General features: G+C 46.1%; 1 protein-coding gene across 4 annotated transcripts in view; it reads right to left on the bottom strand.

Moving 5' to 3' along the window:
• Nucleotides 1-18,606, bottom strand: part of Dock5 (dedicator of cytokinesis 5) — a 191,603-nt gene that overhangs the window by 20,897 nt on the left and 152,100 nt on the right. For all 4 annotated transcript variants that reach the window (XM_013514062.1, XM_005373711.2, XM_013514069.1 and 1 more), the window contains exons 33-42: nt 18,287-18,441; nt 17,378-17,463; nt 14,975-15,134; nt 14,383-14,423; nt 13,557-13,647; nt 11,430-11,549; nt 8,795-8,884; nt 7,682-7,786; nt 1,568-1,709; nt 207-288 (exon numbers count right to left, since the gene is read on the bottom strand). In XM_013514062.1, coding sequence (XP_013369516.1) covers nt 207-288; nt 1,568-1,709; nt 7,682-7,786; nt 8,795-8,884; nt 11,430-11,549; nt 13,557-13,647; nt 14,383-14,423; nt 14,975-15,134; nt 17,378-17,463; nt 18,287-18,441 — 1,072 coding nt within the window. The remainder of the gene's footprint in view (nt 1-206; nt 289-1,567; nt 1,710-7,681; nt 7,787-8,794; nt 8,885-11,429; nt 11,550-13,556; nt 13,648-14,382; nt 14,424-14,974; nt 15,135-17,377; nt 17,464-18,286; nt 18,442-18,606) is intronic.

The following is an 18,606-nucleotide window of genomic DNA, read 5'->3' as shown; positions in this document are numbered from 1 at the left end:
TGACCCGTGAGACAGAAATTCCTGACGCCGCTCTGTCTAAACAACAAAATCCACATCCTTTTGAATTACCCAGCTCTGCTCTTACACTCCAAATAGATTAGGCAGTTGGTCTTCCAAACTGTAATGAATTTAAAGCTTTGCTTTTGATGTACTCCAAATAAAGGATGGAAGAGAAATTTTTATTTAAAAAAAACAAAACCACTTACTTTAAGATCTGCTCCGGCACTGGCTTGTCCTTGTAGCTGGGCGGTAGGCTCATCACAGGCTTCACGGTGAAGCACTGCAGGTCTGGGGCCTCGTTAAGGAAAGGAAGAGACCAGCCCGGCAGCTGTGACACCAGTGAGTGTCCCTGCTCTCCCGACTGTCAGTCGGAAGCCACAGTGGCATTAAACAGTCCCTCAACCGCCCGCAAAATGGGGTTCCCAGAGGCGTCACCTAAATGTCTGGTGAAGTGATTACTCTTAGGACATTTCTTGCGGCCAAGCACCTGGCAAATCTTGTCACACAAAAATAAGTGTCAATGAAATATCAGGAAATAGGTGGTTAGAAATGGTTTAGAGTAATTGCTTTTGGAAAAGCACCCTCTCAAGCAGCCAGACTTCAGAGCCTGGGGCACAGAAATTGCTTTGATCTCTGACTACCATCTGTTTATCAAGTGTCTTGCTGGGGGCTGCACGAGGTATTTTAAATTTGTTATTTCTCCAAGTCCACAGCAACTCTGCAAGGTGGATATTATTATTATTCCCTTTCTGCAGAGGAGGACTCCTCAGGGTCAGAGATGTTAAAACCCAAGAGCAAACACCTGGGAGGCAATGAAGTCAGGCCTCAGCATGGACTCAGGGGTGAGGCTGCAGTCTCTGATTCAATGATGCGTCTTAGAAATAGCTTCTTCCCTGCAGTGTCACAAGTGCAGACGTAGCAGGCCCTCCACACTCCGGTTCTGTATCTGAGTCAAAGAGCTGAAGATCAGAAATATTCTTTACTACACTGTGCCTGTACGAAACACGCACAGACTGTTTTCCCTGGTCGTTATTCCCTAAAACAATACAGTGCAATAGCTCTTTACATAGCACTGGCATTGTGTTAGAGATTCTAAGTACTGTAACGAACAGATGATTTAAAATATAAGGGAAGGTGTATGTAGATTATATTCCAATACCACACCATTTTATACAAGGGAATTTAGCATCTGTAGACTGTGGAATCCACAAGGTGAAGGCTGAGGGACTTGGGAACTAAATCCCCTGAGGATACCAAGGGATAATTATACACTGTCTCCAAGACTATAAAAGAATCCCAAACTCTTTTAGAACAGGAAGTCTATTCTTTCCTCGAGATTCCCAGCTGGCTAAAAAATGCATCCCGTCTTATTAAAGATTTGTTACTCGTCTCTTCTCTAAGGATATTAAGGCCCCAAAGGTTTTACATGGCACGGGAGGCTGAGTCCTGAGAACCCAGGGCACACACACCCTACCCAGAAGGGCTTGTGTGACCCTGGGCTTCCCTGGCTTAGCCAGGCTGCCCCAGGATAAAGGCCACAGGATCACTTTCCCCATAGCAAGGATGCACTGCTTCGGGGACATCTTAATGTCTTCTCCAGGGGGCGTGGTACTGGTCATCTTCTCAGCACTGGGGAACTGCGTCAGCAACCTCAGGCTGAAGTCCTCTCGCCTCTCATACTCCTTCCCCCGGTAGATGAAGATTTTATTCTGCAGGGAGGAGACAAGAGAACTCAGTAACCACAGAGAGGGTTCTAGACACTGAGGAAGGCACGGGATTCCCAGCCACACCTCAGTCCCCCACCCACTTCTCCTGAGAATCTAAGACAGGCCCAACAGCATCACACCTGACAAGATCTTGGGGGTTGAGTAGTTGCTTCACAGGCATAAAAATTAGTTGGCACAGTGCTCCTCATAGCACGGCCCCACAGCCACAGCCAGTCTGCCAACAGTCTGTGCAGGTGTGCGAGGAAATGGGAAGCTGTGTCCTAGTTTAAATCTATGACATCAGCAGGCACGCTGTTCAGGTTAGCTAGTATTTTCCACAGCAAGACTTTTCTTGGAGAAACAAGTACATTCATCTGTACTCAGGTGTAAACGACTGTAGTGGTTTGACAACTGGTGGTCAACTTATAATCCCCAGCTGAACTGAGTAAACACGGTGCTGGGTGTGGGAGGCCCACCTGCGGACTGTTGCCAGCAGCATAAGAGAAAGAACTGGAGGAGGAGAAAGAGGCTGTTGGGAGCTGAGAGAGGCTGTTGGGAGGTGGTAGCAGCTGTAAGGAGCTGTTGGTTCTGTTGGAGGAGCTCGTTGTGCTGGCTTTCCTGATGAACCTGGCTGTTTTCATCCTCCAAGGAGCTCAGGACCTCGCTGGCACTGAGAATGGCTTTGGTTCACTTTGGGGAAGCTCTGGTCCTCACTCTGAGCATCGCTTCCTGGCTCTGGAGGGGAAGATGGTGCACTGCCGGTCTCCTGGAGAAGCTTGCTGCATTGGGACTCGGCCATCTTGATCATCAGAGGAGCTCGGGACCTTACTGTTGCTGAGGATGGCTGTGGTACCTTTCGGGGGAGCTCTGGTTCTTATTGAGCGTCGCTTCCTGGCTGCAGTGCAGATCCGTCAGCCTGCTGGCATAGATCCTTCATCCCGCTGGCACAGACTTTCTAGCTTCCACCACTGACCCTTGGACCTTCCCAGTGCAGATCTGAGAAACAGGCCTGCGTGAGATACTGTTATGGGCTCTGGGCTTCCACTTGGATTTGTGGGAGGCATTATTATGAGCTCTAGGTCCTAAGGTGGATTCATGCAGGACATTGCCGTGGGATCCAGGCCCTCAGCTGGATTCCTGGTCCATAGTGCGTGGACTGAGTTCCTGCACTCTCTTGTATATCATTCTTTGGGTGAGTATTATAAATAATCACACAAAATATGTGCCCTGTATTATATTCTCCCTTGCAAAATATCCTCCAAACCAACACAACTACTTATCTATCTTATCAGTTTGTGGACCAGCGCTTTCACTGGCACCGCCTTAGAGAACAGGATCCCGGCTGAGCGTCCCTAATCCCCAAATCCAGAATCCAGCATGCTTCAAAGTGGGAAGCTTTCTGAGCACCAACATGACACTGAAGAAGCATCAGATTTCAGGGAATTTTAAATTTTGAATTTTCTGAGTCAGTTTTCTAATGGCTCCTAGTTCACAGTCCTCATTTCACGTGATACAAGAAGCCAATGGACCAAGAGGCATATGCGGCTTCTCTTGTCTTAATCAGATTAATGGTGAAACTAAGTCTAGAAAACATGTAAGGCTCCCTTCGAGACCCTCTGCACTTTCACTCTATTTTCTCTCTGGGCAATCTCACCCACAACAATGGCATTCCCTAATCTACACAACTCACCTACTAGTCTTTACCCTGGAACTATTCTTTAAGTTCCAGATCCATGGAGCGGACGGTTGCCTTGTGTACTAGAGCTTCCAAAGGCATCTCACACCAAACTGTCACAACCCCCTCATCATGGCCTGAGAGGCCCTCTGCAGCCTGGTACCGAAGCTTTCTGGCCCCACTCTCACGGTACCCTCTTGTTCCTAATGCTCCAGCCTTATCGCTTCTGAACCTGCTGGTCTCATATCAAGGACCCTCGCTCATCCTCTTACAGTATCATATGGCTAACACACTTTTAGGTTCTGCTCCCATGTCATTGTCTTACTGAAGTCTTTCCTGTTCACTCTATTTAAAACTGCAGTTCCATTCTCAATGCCAGTCTCTCTTCACCTTCCCTGACCCATGTCTCCCACCACACTCACTGGATCATAGACATACAAGGCCATGTTCTAGGCCATTACCGCCTAGTCTTACTGATTTACCTCAATCATAGCTGCTCCAAATTAGAATATAAACTTGAGTTCCAGCATTTGGGTTCATTTTGGGCTTGGCCTCCATGGCTGTATTGGGGCCAAGCCTACAGTAGGAGTTTGATAAATACTTATTCAATAAATGATTAAGTCCCTCTCCCACATCTCAGTTCTTTACCAGTTCTGCTGTGCTACTGGCTGGTTCTACTGCCTCTCCAACAGTGCAGGCTAGCAACCTAGGGACCATGCTTGACATCTCCTTTTTCTCAACCACACAGCCCACTGATCACCAAATCCTCCTACTGTCTCCATCATTTGAATCTTTCCACTTCTCCCTACATCCACCACTACCACCTCCCATGATGGAAACCACTATGAAGCGGCTCTGGGCAGGATTTAATATTAACCAATTGGCTTTTCATGTTTATGGGTAAGTTTGCCCAAGGCCTAGGCCCTTGTCCAGAGATGGGCAAATGACTCATAGTAAGTGAGCCTCTATGAGTCACCGGTCCCTGCTGAGGCCTGTATTGGCCTGTGAAGTTGGGATGCCTCAAAGGACAAGATAAGGCCTCAGCTGAGGACTTTTGGCTCCAACCCCAATTAACTATGGGACACTGTACCTGCAGGCGTCTCACTCCTGCTGAGAAGGCCTTCTTGGAGATAACACAGCATTCCTAAATTAACATAAAGTATTACTTGGAGAAGTCCTTAAGGGGATTCTCAAGTCCTGCCCAGATTCCTGCATTTTCTTCAGTATTCCACTCCTTTGTTTGAAAAACTAATAAATATGGGCCACCCAGGAAAGTCTTCGTCTTAACCCAGAGAATCTTGAATTCTGTGAGAGGGCTGAACCCTCCTGGAGCCCTAAAATCATTTCAATTGTTTCATTTATTTAAGCCTTCAGTGTCCACTTGTTTGGGAGATTGCGGGCCAGATCAGCTCACAATAACTAAGGGTAATTAACCCGATACTTCCGATCCAGCCTGTCATCTCTTGCCTGAACATCTGTAATGTTTTATAAGCAGCCTGTCAGCACACAGCTCCTGCCCATTCTCCATACCAAGGCCAGACGACTTTTCCAACGTGAAAATTCTGCACTGGCTCCCCACTGCTCTTGGCATGCAAACAAAACACCCTACAAAAAGACAAGGCTCTGTGTCTCTTCCTGACTCACCTCCTGGCTCTGCATGGTCCTCTCTTCTCCCTGGGCCTTGTCAGGCTCCCACCTGCTGTGTTCTCTGCCTGGAACACTTTTCCTATTGCTTTTACTTCCTCAATTCTCAGCTCACCTTTCAGATTGCAGCTGAAGCAGAAATGCCCTAAGAAGTTTTTCCTGACTCTTCAAAAACTTAATGCATAATTGACATACAATAAAATGAACCTTTTTAGTGTAAAGTTTGTGAGTTTTGACAACAGTAACCATGACCATTACCAAGATACAGACTATTCCACAAGAGTATCACATAAAGTCCCAGTGCATGGAGCCTCTTAAGTCTAACTTGTCCACCTAGCATCATACACTTGAGACTGACCTCTGTGACAGTGTTTTAGAAGCCTAATTTTTTGTATTACCGAGTGGTATTCCATGGCACAGGGAGACTGCAGTTTATTCCTCTGTAGTGGATTGACAATTGGTGGTCAACCTGTAACCCCAAGCTGAACTGAGAAAGTGTGGTGCTGGGTGTGGGAGGCCCACCTGAGGAGTGTTGCCAGCAGCCTAAGAGGCAGAAATGGACAAGAAGAGAGGCTGTTGGGAGCTGAGAGAGGCTGCTGGGTGCTGTTAGAAGCTGTAAAGAGCTGCTGGTTCTCTTGGAGAAGCTTGTCATGCTGACTTTCCTGATGAATTCAGCTGTTCTCATCATCCAAGGAGCTCAGGACATTATTGTGTCTGAGAATGGCTTTGGTTCACTTTGGGGGAGCTCTGGTCCTCACTTTGAGCATCACTTCCTGGCTCCAGAGGGGAAGATGGTGCACTGCTCAGTCTCCTGGAGAAGCTTGTCATGTTGGCTGTCCTGATCATCAGAGGAGCTCGGGACCTCACTGTTGCTGAGGATGGCTACGATACTTTTGGTGGGGAGCTCTGCTTCTTATTGAGTGCTGCTTCCTGGCTCCAGTGCAGATCCCTCAGCCTGCTAGCACAGATCCTTCATCTCTCTGGCAGAAACTTTCTCGCTTCCATCACTGACCATTGGGCCTTCCCAGTGTAGATCTGTGAATCAGGCCCACGTGAGACATTGTTGTGGGCTCTAGGCCTCCAGCTGGATTCATGGGAGGCACTGTTATGGGCTCTAGGTCTTCAGCTGAACTCATGCAGGACATTGCCATGGGATCCAGGCCCTCAGCTGGATTCTTTGGTCTTTAGTGTGTGGACAGATTTCCTGCACTCTTTTGTGTATGATTCTTTGGGTAATTATTATAAATAATCTTATAAAATATGTGTCCTGTATTATATTGTTCCCCTTGTAATAACCCCAAAACCAACACACTCTCCAACTCCAGTTGACGGACATCTGGGATGGATCCAGTCTTTGATGAAAGCTACTACAAATATCCCTATTATAGTTTAGATCTGAAATGTCCCCCAAAGTCTCAAGAATTCAGATGGTGCTTTTGGAAGATGACTAGGCCATGGAGGGGTGCTGTACTCATCAGTGGATAATGCCTTGTTCAGTTCATGGCTGAATATATTGTTGCCAAGTAGGGACTCGTCCAAAGAAGTGAGTCACTGGAGGTGTGACCGGAAAGTGTGTTATTTTTGTCTCTGGCTCCTCCCTTCCCTCTGCTTCCTGCTTTCCATGTGTTGAGTAACTGTCCTCTGCCACGCTCTTTCACCCTGCCACTTCTGCCTTGGAGCCAGCCAACCAGGGCCTGAACCCACTGTAACTATGGGCCAAATAAATCTCTCTTCCTTTAAGTTGTGTCAGGTACAGTACTTCGTCCCCAGTGAAGGGGAAGTGACTAATACAATTCCCTACAATCATTGTGAAGAGATAGGTTTCTACTCCACTTGGACAAATAATCCCCATTCACACGGTCTTACAGCACAGGATACCTTTCTTGGTTACAGTTTAAATTTCATTAATTACTCAGCACCTCCCCCACTTGCTTGTACAATCCATGAGGGCAGGAGAGCTCTGAGTGTACCAGCAAGGTATTTCTAGTGCCTCCCATGTGCCTGGCAAAGAACAGATACACAGGGGATACTGAATGATGAAATGAACTATGTTTCCATTGAGCAGTGCTGGGAATATAAAGGCTTTCTTTTCTCACTTTTTCTTTTTTTCATCAGAGGAAGGATGATGAATAATAGTTGCTCAAACCATCCTCAGACCTAAAAGAGGTGTTCTTTTTGTAGAAGACAACATTTTTTCTGTTTTTTAAATGACAACACCCTACCGCATTATAGAAATTTTTGAGAAAGAAGAAAAATACTGTCCTGTCACAATTACACTGTTTTTGTTGTGCAAAGACTCTTAAGTGTCTTACTTGTACAATATTTGCTTTCCAAGTAGCTTTGGCTGGAAATAAAATAAGTAACTAACCAGATCAATCCACCCATCCCCAGCCGGAGCAGCAGCAGGCCAGCGCTGCGGCTCTTTCCTCTCTCTATGGGGCAGGAACTTACGAAAGACCGGGCAGAAGGCTGTGGGCCCGGGGCTGCAGGGTGAAGAGGTCAGCGCTTTCCTGCCCAACCTCCCAGGGTGAGAACGAAGGGGGTGCTGCGGCACTCCTGCTAAAGCGCTGCGGCCCATCTGGAAGAACAGGGAATCTCTTCCCTCCTTTGTACCCTATGGCCTCCTGGCCTTGGAGACCACCCTCAGGCTCCTCACCCGCAAGAAAGAAGGAAAGCCCTGTCCATAGTACCCCACGGCGAAGTATTCAGGCTGAGGCCTCATGGCCTTAATGATGTTCTCATAAAACGATGCTCTCTTTTTCTGAAAGACAAAATAAGACATTCCACAGGGAGGTTACAAGGATGGTGTAAAAAAAAAAAAAAAATCAGTCTGTTTGCTTTGTTGTTTTGCATGTAGCTCAGAGACACAAAAGGTCTTTAGAAAACACGCCCAGGGGCAGAAGGCCCGGCTTTGTGGGAGGGAAGTTTTGGATCTCAGGTCCCAGCACAGAGGCCTGGATCCCGGGGGCTGCATGGAAAGCTGTGTACGGGATGTGCTCCCCAGGACAGAGGCAATGCGTGGCTTTCACAGTTGCTGGAGGGAGCTCAGGGCCCCCACAGGCCTAGGAAGCACTTTCTGAGAGTCACGGTACGTCACCACAGATATGCCACAGAAGAAGGTAAGGAACCTTCCAGGAGAAGTCCCTGGTTCACCTGCACAAGTCTGAGAGGAAGTTGTGACATTGTGCCTTAGAAGAGGTGGTGACGTTGTGCTTTCCCTGTCTTTCACTCCTATCTTTTAATTCTTTAAACCACAAGGGCTGTGGCTTAAGGAAAGCCAACATCCATCCATCCATGTACTACTCGGGGTTGAACTCAGGGCCTTTGTACTGAGCCAATACCTTTTCTATTTTAAAATTCTGTGACAGGGTCTTGCTAACTCAGAACAAAAGCTGTCTGGAAGCATCTGAAATGTAGGCTGTTTTATAGAATTCAGTGCAAGTGTGAGAGTAAAGAGGAGGTGAGCCAGGAACACAGAGGATCCACAGGAAAACCAGCCACCCTGGGAAGGAGGGCGCTGTGGGGAAGAGATGTCCAGACACTGAGGCATGGTGCTCCGCCTCCCCTCGAGGCAGCAGTGTCTCCCATCCCTGAGCCCTCCTGGGAAGGGAATCTGGAGCACAGTGACCAGAACTTTGGGGCCACGTTTTTACATCTCAAGCAAGCTCATTCTGCATTAGGAAGAGCAGCACTGATCCTGACTCCCTTCATCCCTAAAAGAACATTTTCCGGAGCACCCGTCCCAGCAGCCCTGTCGGCCCAGACTCACCAGCAGGCTGCCAAGGCCCTCGTAGTCGAATATCTTGCTCTCGTAGTTCTCAGCCAGCTCCTTGCTCAGTTTGATGGCCTTCTCCCACATCTCCAGAGAAAGGAAAGCAGGGTGAGACAGCGGCCAGGCCCAAGGCAGTAGTCAGGTGGGCTAAAAGTCGGAGGGTTTTCTCGACACACTTAAGCCCTTGTGGCAACAAAATCTTTCTTTCCTAAAGCCACAAGGATGCTACCGTCGGAGCATCCCTCATCCCAAATGCCTGGGGCCAAGAGGCTTCCAACTGCAGGGTATTTTGGCTTTGGATATTTGCATATACATTATGGGTTGAGCAACCTCAAGCCAGAATCTGAAAGTTTCAGTACCATGTTGGGGAAGGGTCCTGAAGAGCTTTCAAGGAGCCCAGGAGGTCAAAACTACTTTTGTAACAATACTAGTATTATCTCTTTTCATGCTTATTCCAGAGGCCACACAGTATATGATCCCATAGTGGAAGCGATTCAGAGGCAGATAAAAGCATCCCAATGCTTCCACTAACCGAGACATCATAAAGATCTGCAAAATGAGTGCAACTGATATTAGGAATTCTCTGGTAAGTACAGTAATTTTTCATAAATACATATGATCTACGTTACCAGGTAATAGGTTTGTCATTGTTGTTGAAAGAACGAGTAAGTAATATTTATATTGTTTGCTTTTATTTCTAAAAGTACGAATACCAGTAGATGGAACTCAGATGAACAAAAGTGCTTTGGGATCCTCAGTACTTTTTTAAGAGGACAAAGCATTCAGGAACTCAAATGTTTGAGCAAATATACCTACTGTCTAGGCCTCAAGATTCTTACATATAAAACAAAGATAGCATCTACCTACTAGGGTTATAGGAAGAATTAAATGTATCCAAAACAGCAATTAGCACTAAATAGATGACATTCTATCATGAGGATTATTTAGCTTATTTGCTATTCAGTAATTTAACTAGATTCTACCAATAACACAAATGTAAAGGATGGAAGAGACAGTCCCCGAGAACAGTCTAGGCTGAATTTGAGGTTTGTGTGGCTAGCATGACACATCTTTCTTTTGTCCCACTCTTCCCCTAACTTTTGTTTTTCCGTTTTTAATTTAAACGCCTTCCCAGGGGACATGCTTCCACAGGCTCCATGACATCCTGGCCCCGTTTCTATGTTTATTCTACCTTCTTGCTCCTGAAGCCATTTAAGCTGCCTGTTACCGCCAGCCTCTGGTACCGAGCCAGGGTGACCCGTGAATGAGGCATGTGCCGCGGTTTTATTAACAACCTCTTGAGAATGCATAGCAACTGATGCTCCTGGCGTCCAGCAAAATTTAAAAGGAAATTAGGCTTATGAAAATGTGGGCCTGCCCCTTCTATTCATCATTATTAAAGTGTCCTCAATGGAAGTATCTTCATTGCCTTTCAGACCCCAATGTATCTATTCATTTTCTCACTCATAAAAAATACTCAAATGCAAAGATGCACAAGGAGATAATAAAAAGTCATTGACTCACTGTTGATTATTAAAGAATCAGTGAATTTTAGGGAAGAGGCCCTTGGAGGTCACCCCAGGACAGGAGTGTCTGTTATTTTTGGGGTGGGCCCCTTGCACCATACCACACAAGACTATACTAATGAGGTGACTCGGATAAGCCCTGCCCACATTTATGCTAATAGTCTCAGGAAGGAGGCTGGCCAGGCCAGAAACACCAACCAGGTAAACAGGGAGTTGCAGCTTCTACCCCTTTGTTGTCCTCTACTCTGTGGGGTGGGGTTGGAGACTGAATTCAATCATTAGCCAGTAATTCAATCAATCACATCTATGCATGAACAGCTCTGCAGCGGAGGCTCAGGTGAGCTTCCTGGTTTGGCAAAGGCGTCAACTTTTTTTTTTTTAGTTGATTTTTTTTTTTCTTTTTTTTTTGCAGTACCGGGAATAGAACTCAGGACCTTGTGTTTGCCAGGCAGGCACTTGTGCCACTGAACTAAATCCCCAGCCCTTTTTTTTTTTGAGTTGAATGTCTGTGCTGCCCCAGCTACACTCCAACTCCTGACCTGAAATGGTACTCCTGCCTCAGCCTCCTGAGTACTGGGAACCCAGGCATAAGCTAACATGCCTAGTGAGGATGTCAACTTGCTGAGGCGATGTGCCTCAAGTTCAAAGGACAGGAACAAGACATCTGTGTGTGACCTTTCTAGACTTCACCCTAGATGCCTCTTCATTTGACTGGTACTGATGTGAACCCTTTATATTAGAACTGTAATTGTCACATATAGCACTTTTCTGAGTTCTGTTGTTTACTGGGGATTATGGGAACTCCCAAATTGATAGCCCATTGGCCAGAAGTGTGGATGGTCTGGGGACCCCATCAAAAGTGAGGGAGGTTTTCATGGTGATGGTTTGTTTAAGCTGTGAACTCAGGGCTGGGGATTTAGCTCAGTGGTAGAATGCTTGTCTAGCGAGCTGGAAGCCCTGGGTTTGGTCCTCATTACCACAAAATAAAAAGCTAAAAGAAAAAGAAAAAACTTGTGAACTCTGCACTGACTGGGTGATTAGCACCAAAACTACATCGATTACAGTCATTTTCTTTTCTATTGGTATAAAAACAAGCCAATACTCACTTTGCCTTTGTCAAAATACGATATGATTTCTTGGTACAATTTCTCTTTCAGTTCTTGCTGGGTGTAAACATAGTAACTGTCCCTCTGAAGCAAATGGGGCATACAGGGCTTGTCGGACCACTAAAAAGGAACAAAGGAACATAAGCAATTAATGCATCAAATTCAATAACTAAAAGAGTAGTGCAACCAATATTTCTGACAAAGTATCAGTGAAATATATATATATATGTGCGTGTCTATATGCATATATATTTGACTCAACCATGTTGTAATTTAAATTCTTTACTAATGAAAAAGTTACACACACACACACACACACACACACACACACACACACACAATCTCAACATACTAGCACCAAAACAAGCGCAATGCCAAAGGGCCAAACACAACATTCCCAGCATAATAAGGACTAAAGGAAGACTGGTAACCAATGTGACTAGTGTCAAGAGAGAGCCATTAACACAACCAGATGAAAGCAACACGTTAGGACTCTGAATACGGGAAGGAGAGGGTAAACCTATCACTGTTTGCAGTCATGGTTGTATTTCTCACAGTACAATGCCATCCACTGACAAACTACGGCACACAATAGGAGAAGTGGGTAGCTGGATAACAAAAAGTAATAGCTCTGAAAATAAACAGATTTCAGAGTATGAGACAAGCATACAGAATAGAAAATGCCCAACCTAACAGAAACTGCAACGACAAGCTAGAGTCAACCTCGCAAGCATTACCCGAAACTAACATGCAGGTGATTATGGTACCTGCGTGATTACATGCAGGTGATCACTGCGGGGCACAAGGGTGGACCCGTGATGAGCTAGGGTCTCAGGTCAGCCAGGAAAATATGAACTATACCTAATGAAAGTCATCCCTGTCGAGCAGCTATTTGAGAAAAAAGCAGTGTCAGCTCCTCATACCTTACACCAGGGTAGGAGAGTTTAACTTTCTGGCGGCCCACATGAAAAGACCTAGAGTTAGAAGCCCCAGGGTTTCTTCAGGGTCAACCTATAGTGAAACCCACAGTCAACAAGCCTCACCCACTAACCCATGCACGTAAGCTCCCTAGTGTCCTGATCTGGGATATGACCTCAGTGAATTTCCAATGGGAAGTACGAAGCAGGGAACGCCTTTGTTTCCTAGCTTAGAACAATGGATTACTTTAGTATAAAATAAAATTGTAGCTCAGTGGAAGAGTGCTTGTCCAGTATGCTTGAGGCCCTTGGTTCAGTTCCTAGCACCATAAAACAATCAGTTAATTATAAAATTAATTGCTGGGGATAAGAATGGAGACCAAGAGGCCTCAGAGGAGGCCACTGTAGTACTCAAAGTGAGATATGCTGGTGGCTTAGGCTGGGGGTGGGGAAGAAGGAAGATAAAGAAAAGTGGGCAGGTTAATGGGACATTCCGCTGGTCACTGGAACCCCTAAACTGTTCATGGAGAATACGAAAGGCAGTGACTAAAGGAGAAGAATCAAACATGCACATGAGGTTGTTGCCCGGGCACATGAACAGATGGTGATGCCATTTAGTGACGTGGTAAGAAAAAGGTGGTAGGAATGGGCTGGGAGGGGCAGAAGCGGGAAATAAAGGGGCCTGCTATTGACATGGTTAAGTGTGCATCTTAGTTACTCAAAGATTGATGTCAACGGCTTATGCACAAATCCAAAGTTAGAGGCGGTGGTCAGGGCTGGAAATAATTTGCAATATATGGGTCTTTATATCCTGCCACAATATAATTCTACTCAGGGAGCGAGTATAAATAGGAAAGTATTTCTATGGTACTTTTATTTATAATTCATCTAGTGCAGTTTTACAAAACTCTTTATATATTAATCAATGTGTGCTTTCTTTCATTAATTAGAATGTCAACTGCCAAGCATCTTTTTCAGCTGTGCTCTGCTTCCTAAGGCTTTTCAAATACATGATAAATGAAGTTTCCCCAAGCTTGGACTGAAAAGTAGCTACTCCTGTCCAGAAGGTAGAAAAATGTCCTTAGATAAAGGATTTCCTTTGCGTAAGGTTTTCTTTCTCCTCTTGAAATGTTCAGAATGCGGTACTACAGGGTCGGGACCTCTGCAGTAGCCTTCTACCCCGTCCACACAGGCTCGCTGACCCACTTACCTGCAGAAGCTCAGCATGTAAGAGAAGCGTGTAGGCAGCTTCCGTGTAGTTCTCGCAGTCGCGGTGCAGATCTCGAAGCTTGTACAAGTATCTGATAAGAAGGGCAGACAGGAGGCACTCTGTCAGCCTGGAGGTGGATCTAGCATTGAGCTCATGCCCCCAGCCTGCTGCTCAGCCTTCTCTTCTACTACTGCACAGGAGTCGGTCACTTCCCATCTCTTATTCTCATTAACCTGCTTTTCACCCTGTAAGTTCCCCACTCTATTTATTCTTCCTTCTCCTCTTCCTTTGGACAGCGGTACTTAACTACATTTCAGGTCTTCATCCCCTTTCGTCTTTTTGTCTTTTTAAGACAGGGTCTCGCTATGCAGTTCAGGCTGGCCTTGAACTCGCAAGGATCCTCTTGCCTCAGCCTCACTACAGGCATGTGCCACCAGCCCGGCCTTCATCCCCTTTGGGAAGGAGGTGAAAGTTATGGAACCTTGCCCCAAGAGCATGCATAATTTACACACCAATGTGTTTCTTCTTCAGGGATTCAGGGCCCCAGACAAAGCCTCCAAGGTAGGTGAATTTTTATGTCTGTTCCCTGCTGGGCCTCTCCACATTACCAAGTCTTTGTCTTTCCTTCAACCCTAACAGGACCTGACTCACATGCTCCCTCACGTTTACTTATTTGTGTTTCTCTCTGCAAGAGTTCACTCTAGTGGAGAAATGGAGTCTCTCAGAGCAGCAAGCATGGTGTTGCAGCATAGTATTTGTGGCTGAGGGACCAAATCACAAAGCCATGGCCAAAAAAAGCAGAAGCATTTAGTTCCCTTCCGCTTACCTGATGTATATGTCTTCTCGCTTCTTTTCTTTATAAAAATTCTGCCCAAAGAAAAGGGGATCATAAGATGCCAATGTAAATGTAAAGCTTTTTAACCATGTCTTTTCCAAAGAGTTTATCATTTCCTTTACCAAATTCCCTAAGACAAGACAAGTTATACAGAAGGTAAGTTAAACAACTTTTTAATAGGACCACACTTCCAGAAATATGAGAAACCTAAGCAAATAGACTCTGAGCTCATGCTGAAGTGGTGCAAAGGTTCTGTCCATCTCCTATAATTCCAGCAGTAAAGCAACCACCACGTTATTAGTAAAATAGAGATGCAGGTTGAGGATGGTCTTTAGGAAGAGCTGAATTGGGTGCTGATGCTGTATTTTCTTTGTTTCCAAAGTTTTCATCAAGGCCCACACCTGCTGGCATCTGTGAGTCCAAAGCTGCGTCAGCCATTGCTATACGATTCAGCAGCACAGACTGACCCATAAAGGTGACCCAGGGAGCCTGTGCACCTGTGAGATGGACCTAGCACCGTGCTGTGGGCAGCAGGGTGGCCAGGCAGCACCGTCCGGCCCTCCCAGCGTGGGTGGGCACCTACCAGCACATTCACGGTGCAGCTCATGCGGTTCTCCTTGCTCTCGTCCTGCATGATGATGGTTCTGTAGTCCAACAGGTTCTCCAAGAGGCTGCTGACCAGGAGGGCGAAGACTTCCCCAGAGCCGGAGAGGTACTTATGTTTCCGGCAATGTTCTAGGAGCCTGGAGGGGTTGCGGTAGAGACAAGTGCCCAGTTGCTACCCTGTCCTTTTAGGACATTTGTGAGCAACAACCATAGTCCTTGCAGCAGGTGGCATGAGACTCAGTGACACAGGATGAAGTTAAATGGGTGCACACATGGCTGGCAGAACCCCACCCTCTCTTGGTTTTTCTTCCGGTACCAGTAATCGAACTCATGACCTTGCGCTTGCCAGGCAGGCGCTGTGCCGCTGAGCTAAATCCCCAGCCCCACCCACCCTCTCTTGGTACCTTCGCTTAGGCCCTGCCTCTCTGCTCCCTCAACGCCTACATTTGCATTAGGACTTGGCGCAACTCCTAGCCCACCATGTCCTTCTGTGAAGGTCAGTTTGTACCTGTGATTTTTTTCATTGGACATCACAGAAATAAGGACCTTTCTCTACAGGGCTCATTTATGCTGTCTGGTGACTGTAATCGGGCTGTGTAAGACCGTCTTTCCTGTGTCTTTATTCTCCACAAAGCCTGGCATCTCATGGACATTCTGGGAAGCCTTGGGCTGGTACAGAGCCCAGAGGCAACCGGTGGACATCAAGACGTGGTTCTTCCAAGAAAAGACTTTTTTTAAAAGATAGAAATGCAGAATTGTAAATAAGCAGACTGGGGCTAAACGTGTGGTTTAATTCTCTCTTTGGTTGATATACAAGAAGTTTGTGGAGCAGAGTACTGCAGATTCTTAGATTGGATGATTAAAAGAGAACTTGAGAAGAAGAAGGAAAAAAAAGCGGGAAAGAAATGGGTCCAAAGAACCAGTGCGGGCTGCAGGGTTATTCTTGGCGTTGGAGATTGGTGCAGTCACACTTTTCTGAACCAGTGATCCCGAAAGAACAGAGAGAACAAAGATTTTCACATGGAATATAAGCTGTAGGAGTTTTTAAAAATGAGGAATTCATCATGTGTAAATATTGCATGTGTTCCTATACATATGTAAGTGGTCTGTTTGATTCCATATGGGATCAGGATAGCTTAACACCACAGACTGGAGGTTTAAAGGTCAGGCAGGATAAAAACATCTCCAAAAGGGCTTACTGAACATCATTAAAAACAAAATCAGAAAGACTTCTAGATCTGTCAAACACAGCGACTCATCAATTCCATTGTACTTCTGACTATTTAGGGTGCTGGTTCCTTACAGCATCTTAGGAAAAAAAAAAAAAGAAAACAAAATGGGATTCTCTGTCCTCTAGCTCAGTCTGGTCCACAAAACAGGTGGTGAAAAATAGAAAGAACCAGATGAATACGCCGAGGATGATACAGTTGGTCAGTATTATAAAAGCTCAGACAACATGAGAGATCGAGCCTAGAGCTGTTACATTCCCAGGGAATGATGGAAGATTTGTAAATAATAACAACAACAGAGCAACCGACATTTTTAAAAGCATGAACTCCACAGTGTATACTTTGATGGAGGATCATCTCCATGCCTGGCCGTATCATCTCATGTAATCATTTTTATCATCTGATAAAAATATCATTTAACAGTGCTATTTAAAAAACATGCTACTCTCCTTGATCGAACAAAAGGAGGTGCTGGGTAGGTTGAATCACTGGATGCAAAGCCAGACGCCTAGTAAGTGGGGAAGACACGAGTGGAAGCTCAGTCTCTGACACCAACATCCAGTGGGATTGAAACCACTTATACTCCTACCATTCTGGGATACGCATGGAAGACAATGGGGAGGGCAAGACGGAGAGGGCAGTGTGTGTGGACAGGGAGGAATGGAGCAGGGCAGAGGTGACCTGCGAGCTCAGACAAAGCCATGGACACGCTGCCCGGGGTGGGGGCCAGGCAGTGGGAAGACCAAGCTGGCAGGGGAGAGAACCGCTTTGTTCTTAGAGGTCTTTTATGGAACATGAAGTATTTTAAAATATAAAGTAGACCTTGAAATGTTTTTCCTTTAAATGGTCGCTTTGAAGCCATAATTAGAGGTGCTAACACCCTTGCTAAGTTCAAAAATTCAAAGACTGGGCAAAATGCCACAGCTCTGCATGTCTCCTCGGCTCTTCCATCTGCTCTGTCCTCCAGGGCCCGGTGGCCAGGAAAACACAGGCGTTTGACTCATACCAGCTAAACAGTGTCAGCGGAGGGTGCTGCAAATCCTGTCGGCCCCGGCCAGGACACCTGAGTGCGTGTACAGGCAGCAGAGGCCCTGCTCTGCCCCCTGCTCAGGGACACCGCCTGCTCGGGGCTTTGTCCCTGGGATACTCACAGCTTCTCCAGGAGAATCTTGTACTGCTCGTCTCCTCGGCCTCCTTCCACCTCTTGGTCCAGCTTTGTGATCAACTCGTTCTCAAACTGAAAGCACAGTGGGGATTTCACAGAAGGATGCTGCCTCCTTAGCAAAGGACATGAGGGACACACGTCCAATCTTCCCAGATCTAGCCCAACCCCCCTACTGAATGGTGAACTGTTTACGACACAGGTCGGGGAGGATTTCACTTTCCATCACTCAAGGCTAGCACACCAAGGCCCTGTCAAAACACGGCAGCAGTCTGGTGCGACTCTGTCCTTTGCTTTGCCCTCCTGAAAACATAACACAACACAACCACAAACCTGAAATGTTACTTTCTGCTACACCTATGCATACACAAATAGCTTAATGATTTAATTATCTGTATTATTTTTGTTTCTTGTCTGTCTTAGCAGTGGGGTGGCTTTTGCTGAGCTTCATAGCTCCAAAATCTTCTCAGTATTAATGCACTCTGTAGATGGGAAACTGAGGCACAGAGAGGACTCGGGCAAACTGATGAAGTCCTCAAAGCTGGAAAGCGACAGATGGGAGCTGCATCCACTACACCCTTCCCTCAGCTTCCTAGAGCAGACAGGTTTGTTCCCTCAAGTCACTACTACCCCGCGGGAGACAGGGTCAAGAGCACACAGTCCATTTGCATCACCTGGAGCCACGGCTGCTTTAGAAAAACACGGAGCAAAAACATCGCTTCTAGGCTGTGGGCTGGGAGGTCTGACTATGTCACTAATTGCTTTACAAAATGAAATGTAAAAAGGAGTTTTTACACGGGGTTTGATTTGTGTTATTCAGGCCACTGCTTCTCTCTATAGAAAGACAAGGGTTGGGGACATGTGCATTAGTAAGAGTCCAGGGTCCCCCACTCCTTACCATATGGAAATTGCCATTTCCACTGAAATTGAACTCACACTGCATCATGTCAAAGAAAATGGGGATGGTGGCTTTCCGGAGCTCCACTTCTGGGGTCAGAGTGACCTCCAGAATAGGACCCACCATGGATGGGATGAATTTGATTTTGTGAGGACCTGAAATGAAAGTAAATGAAAATATTTAAAATTTACTTCACGGTCAGTAAAGTGTTATAATCTTCCTCCACAGGGCCCATAAGAAAAGAAAAGCTTTCTGTGGGTAAACCACCTCAATTCAGAACGGAGTGAGGAAATAGTGTATTCTGATGGTACATGGACACC

Source organism: Chinchilla lanigera, unplaced genomic scaffold (genome assembly GCF_000276665.1).
Source record: "Chinchilla lanigera isolate Chin_1 unplaced genomic scaffold, ChiLan1.0 scaffold00002, whole genome shotgun sequence".
NCBI lineage: Eukaryota > Metazoa > Chordata > Mammalia > Rodentia > Chinchillidae > Chinchilla > Chinchilla lanigera.
The sequence above is the reverse complement of the archived record's forward strand: the minus strand, read 5'-3'. Positions and strand labels throughout refer to the sequence as shown.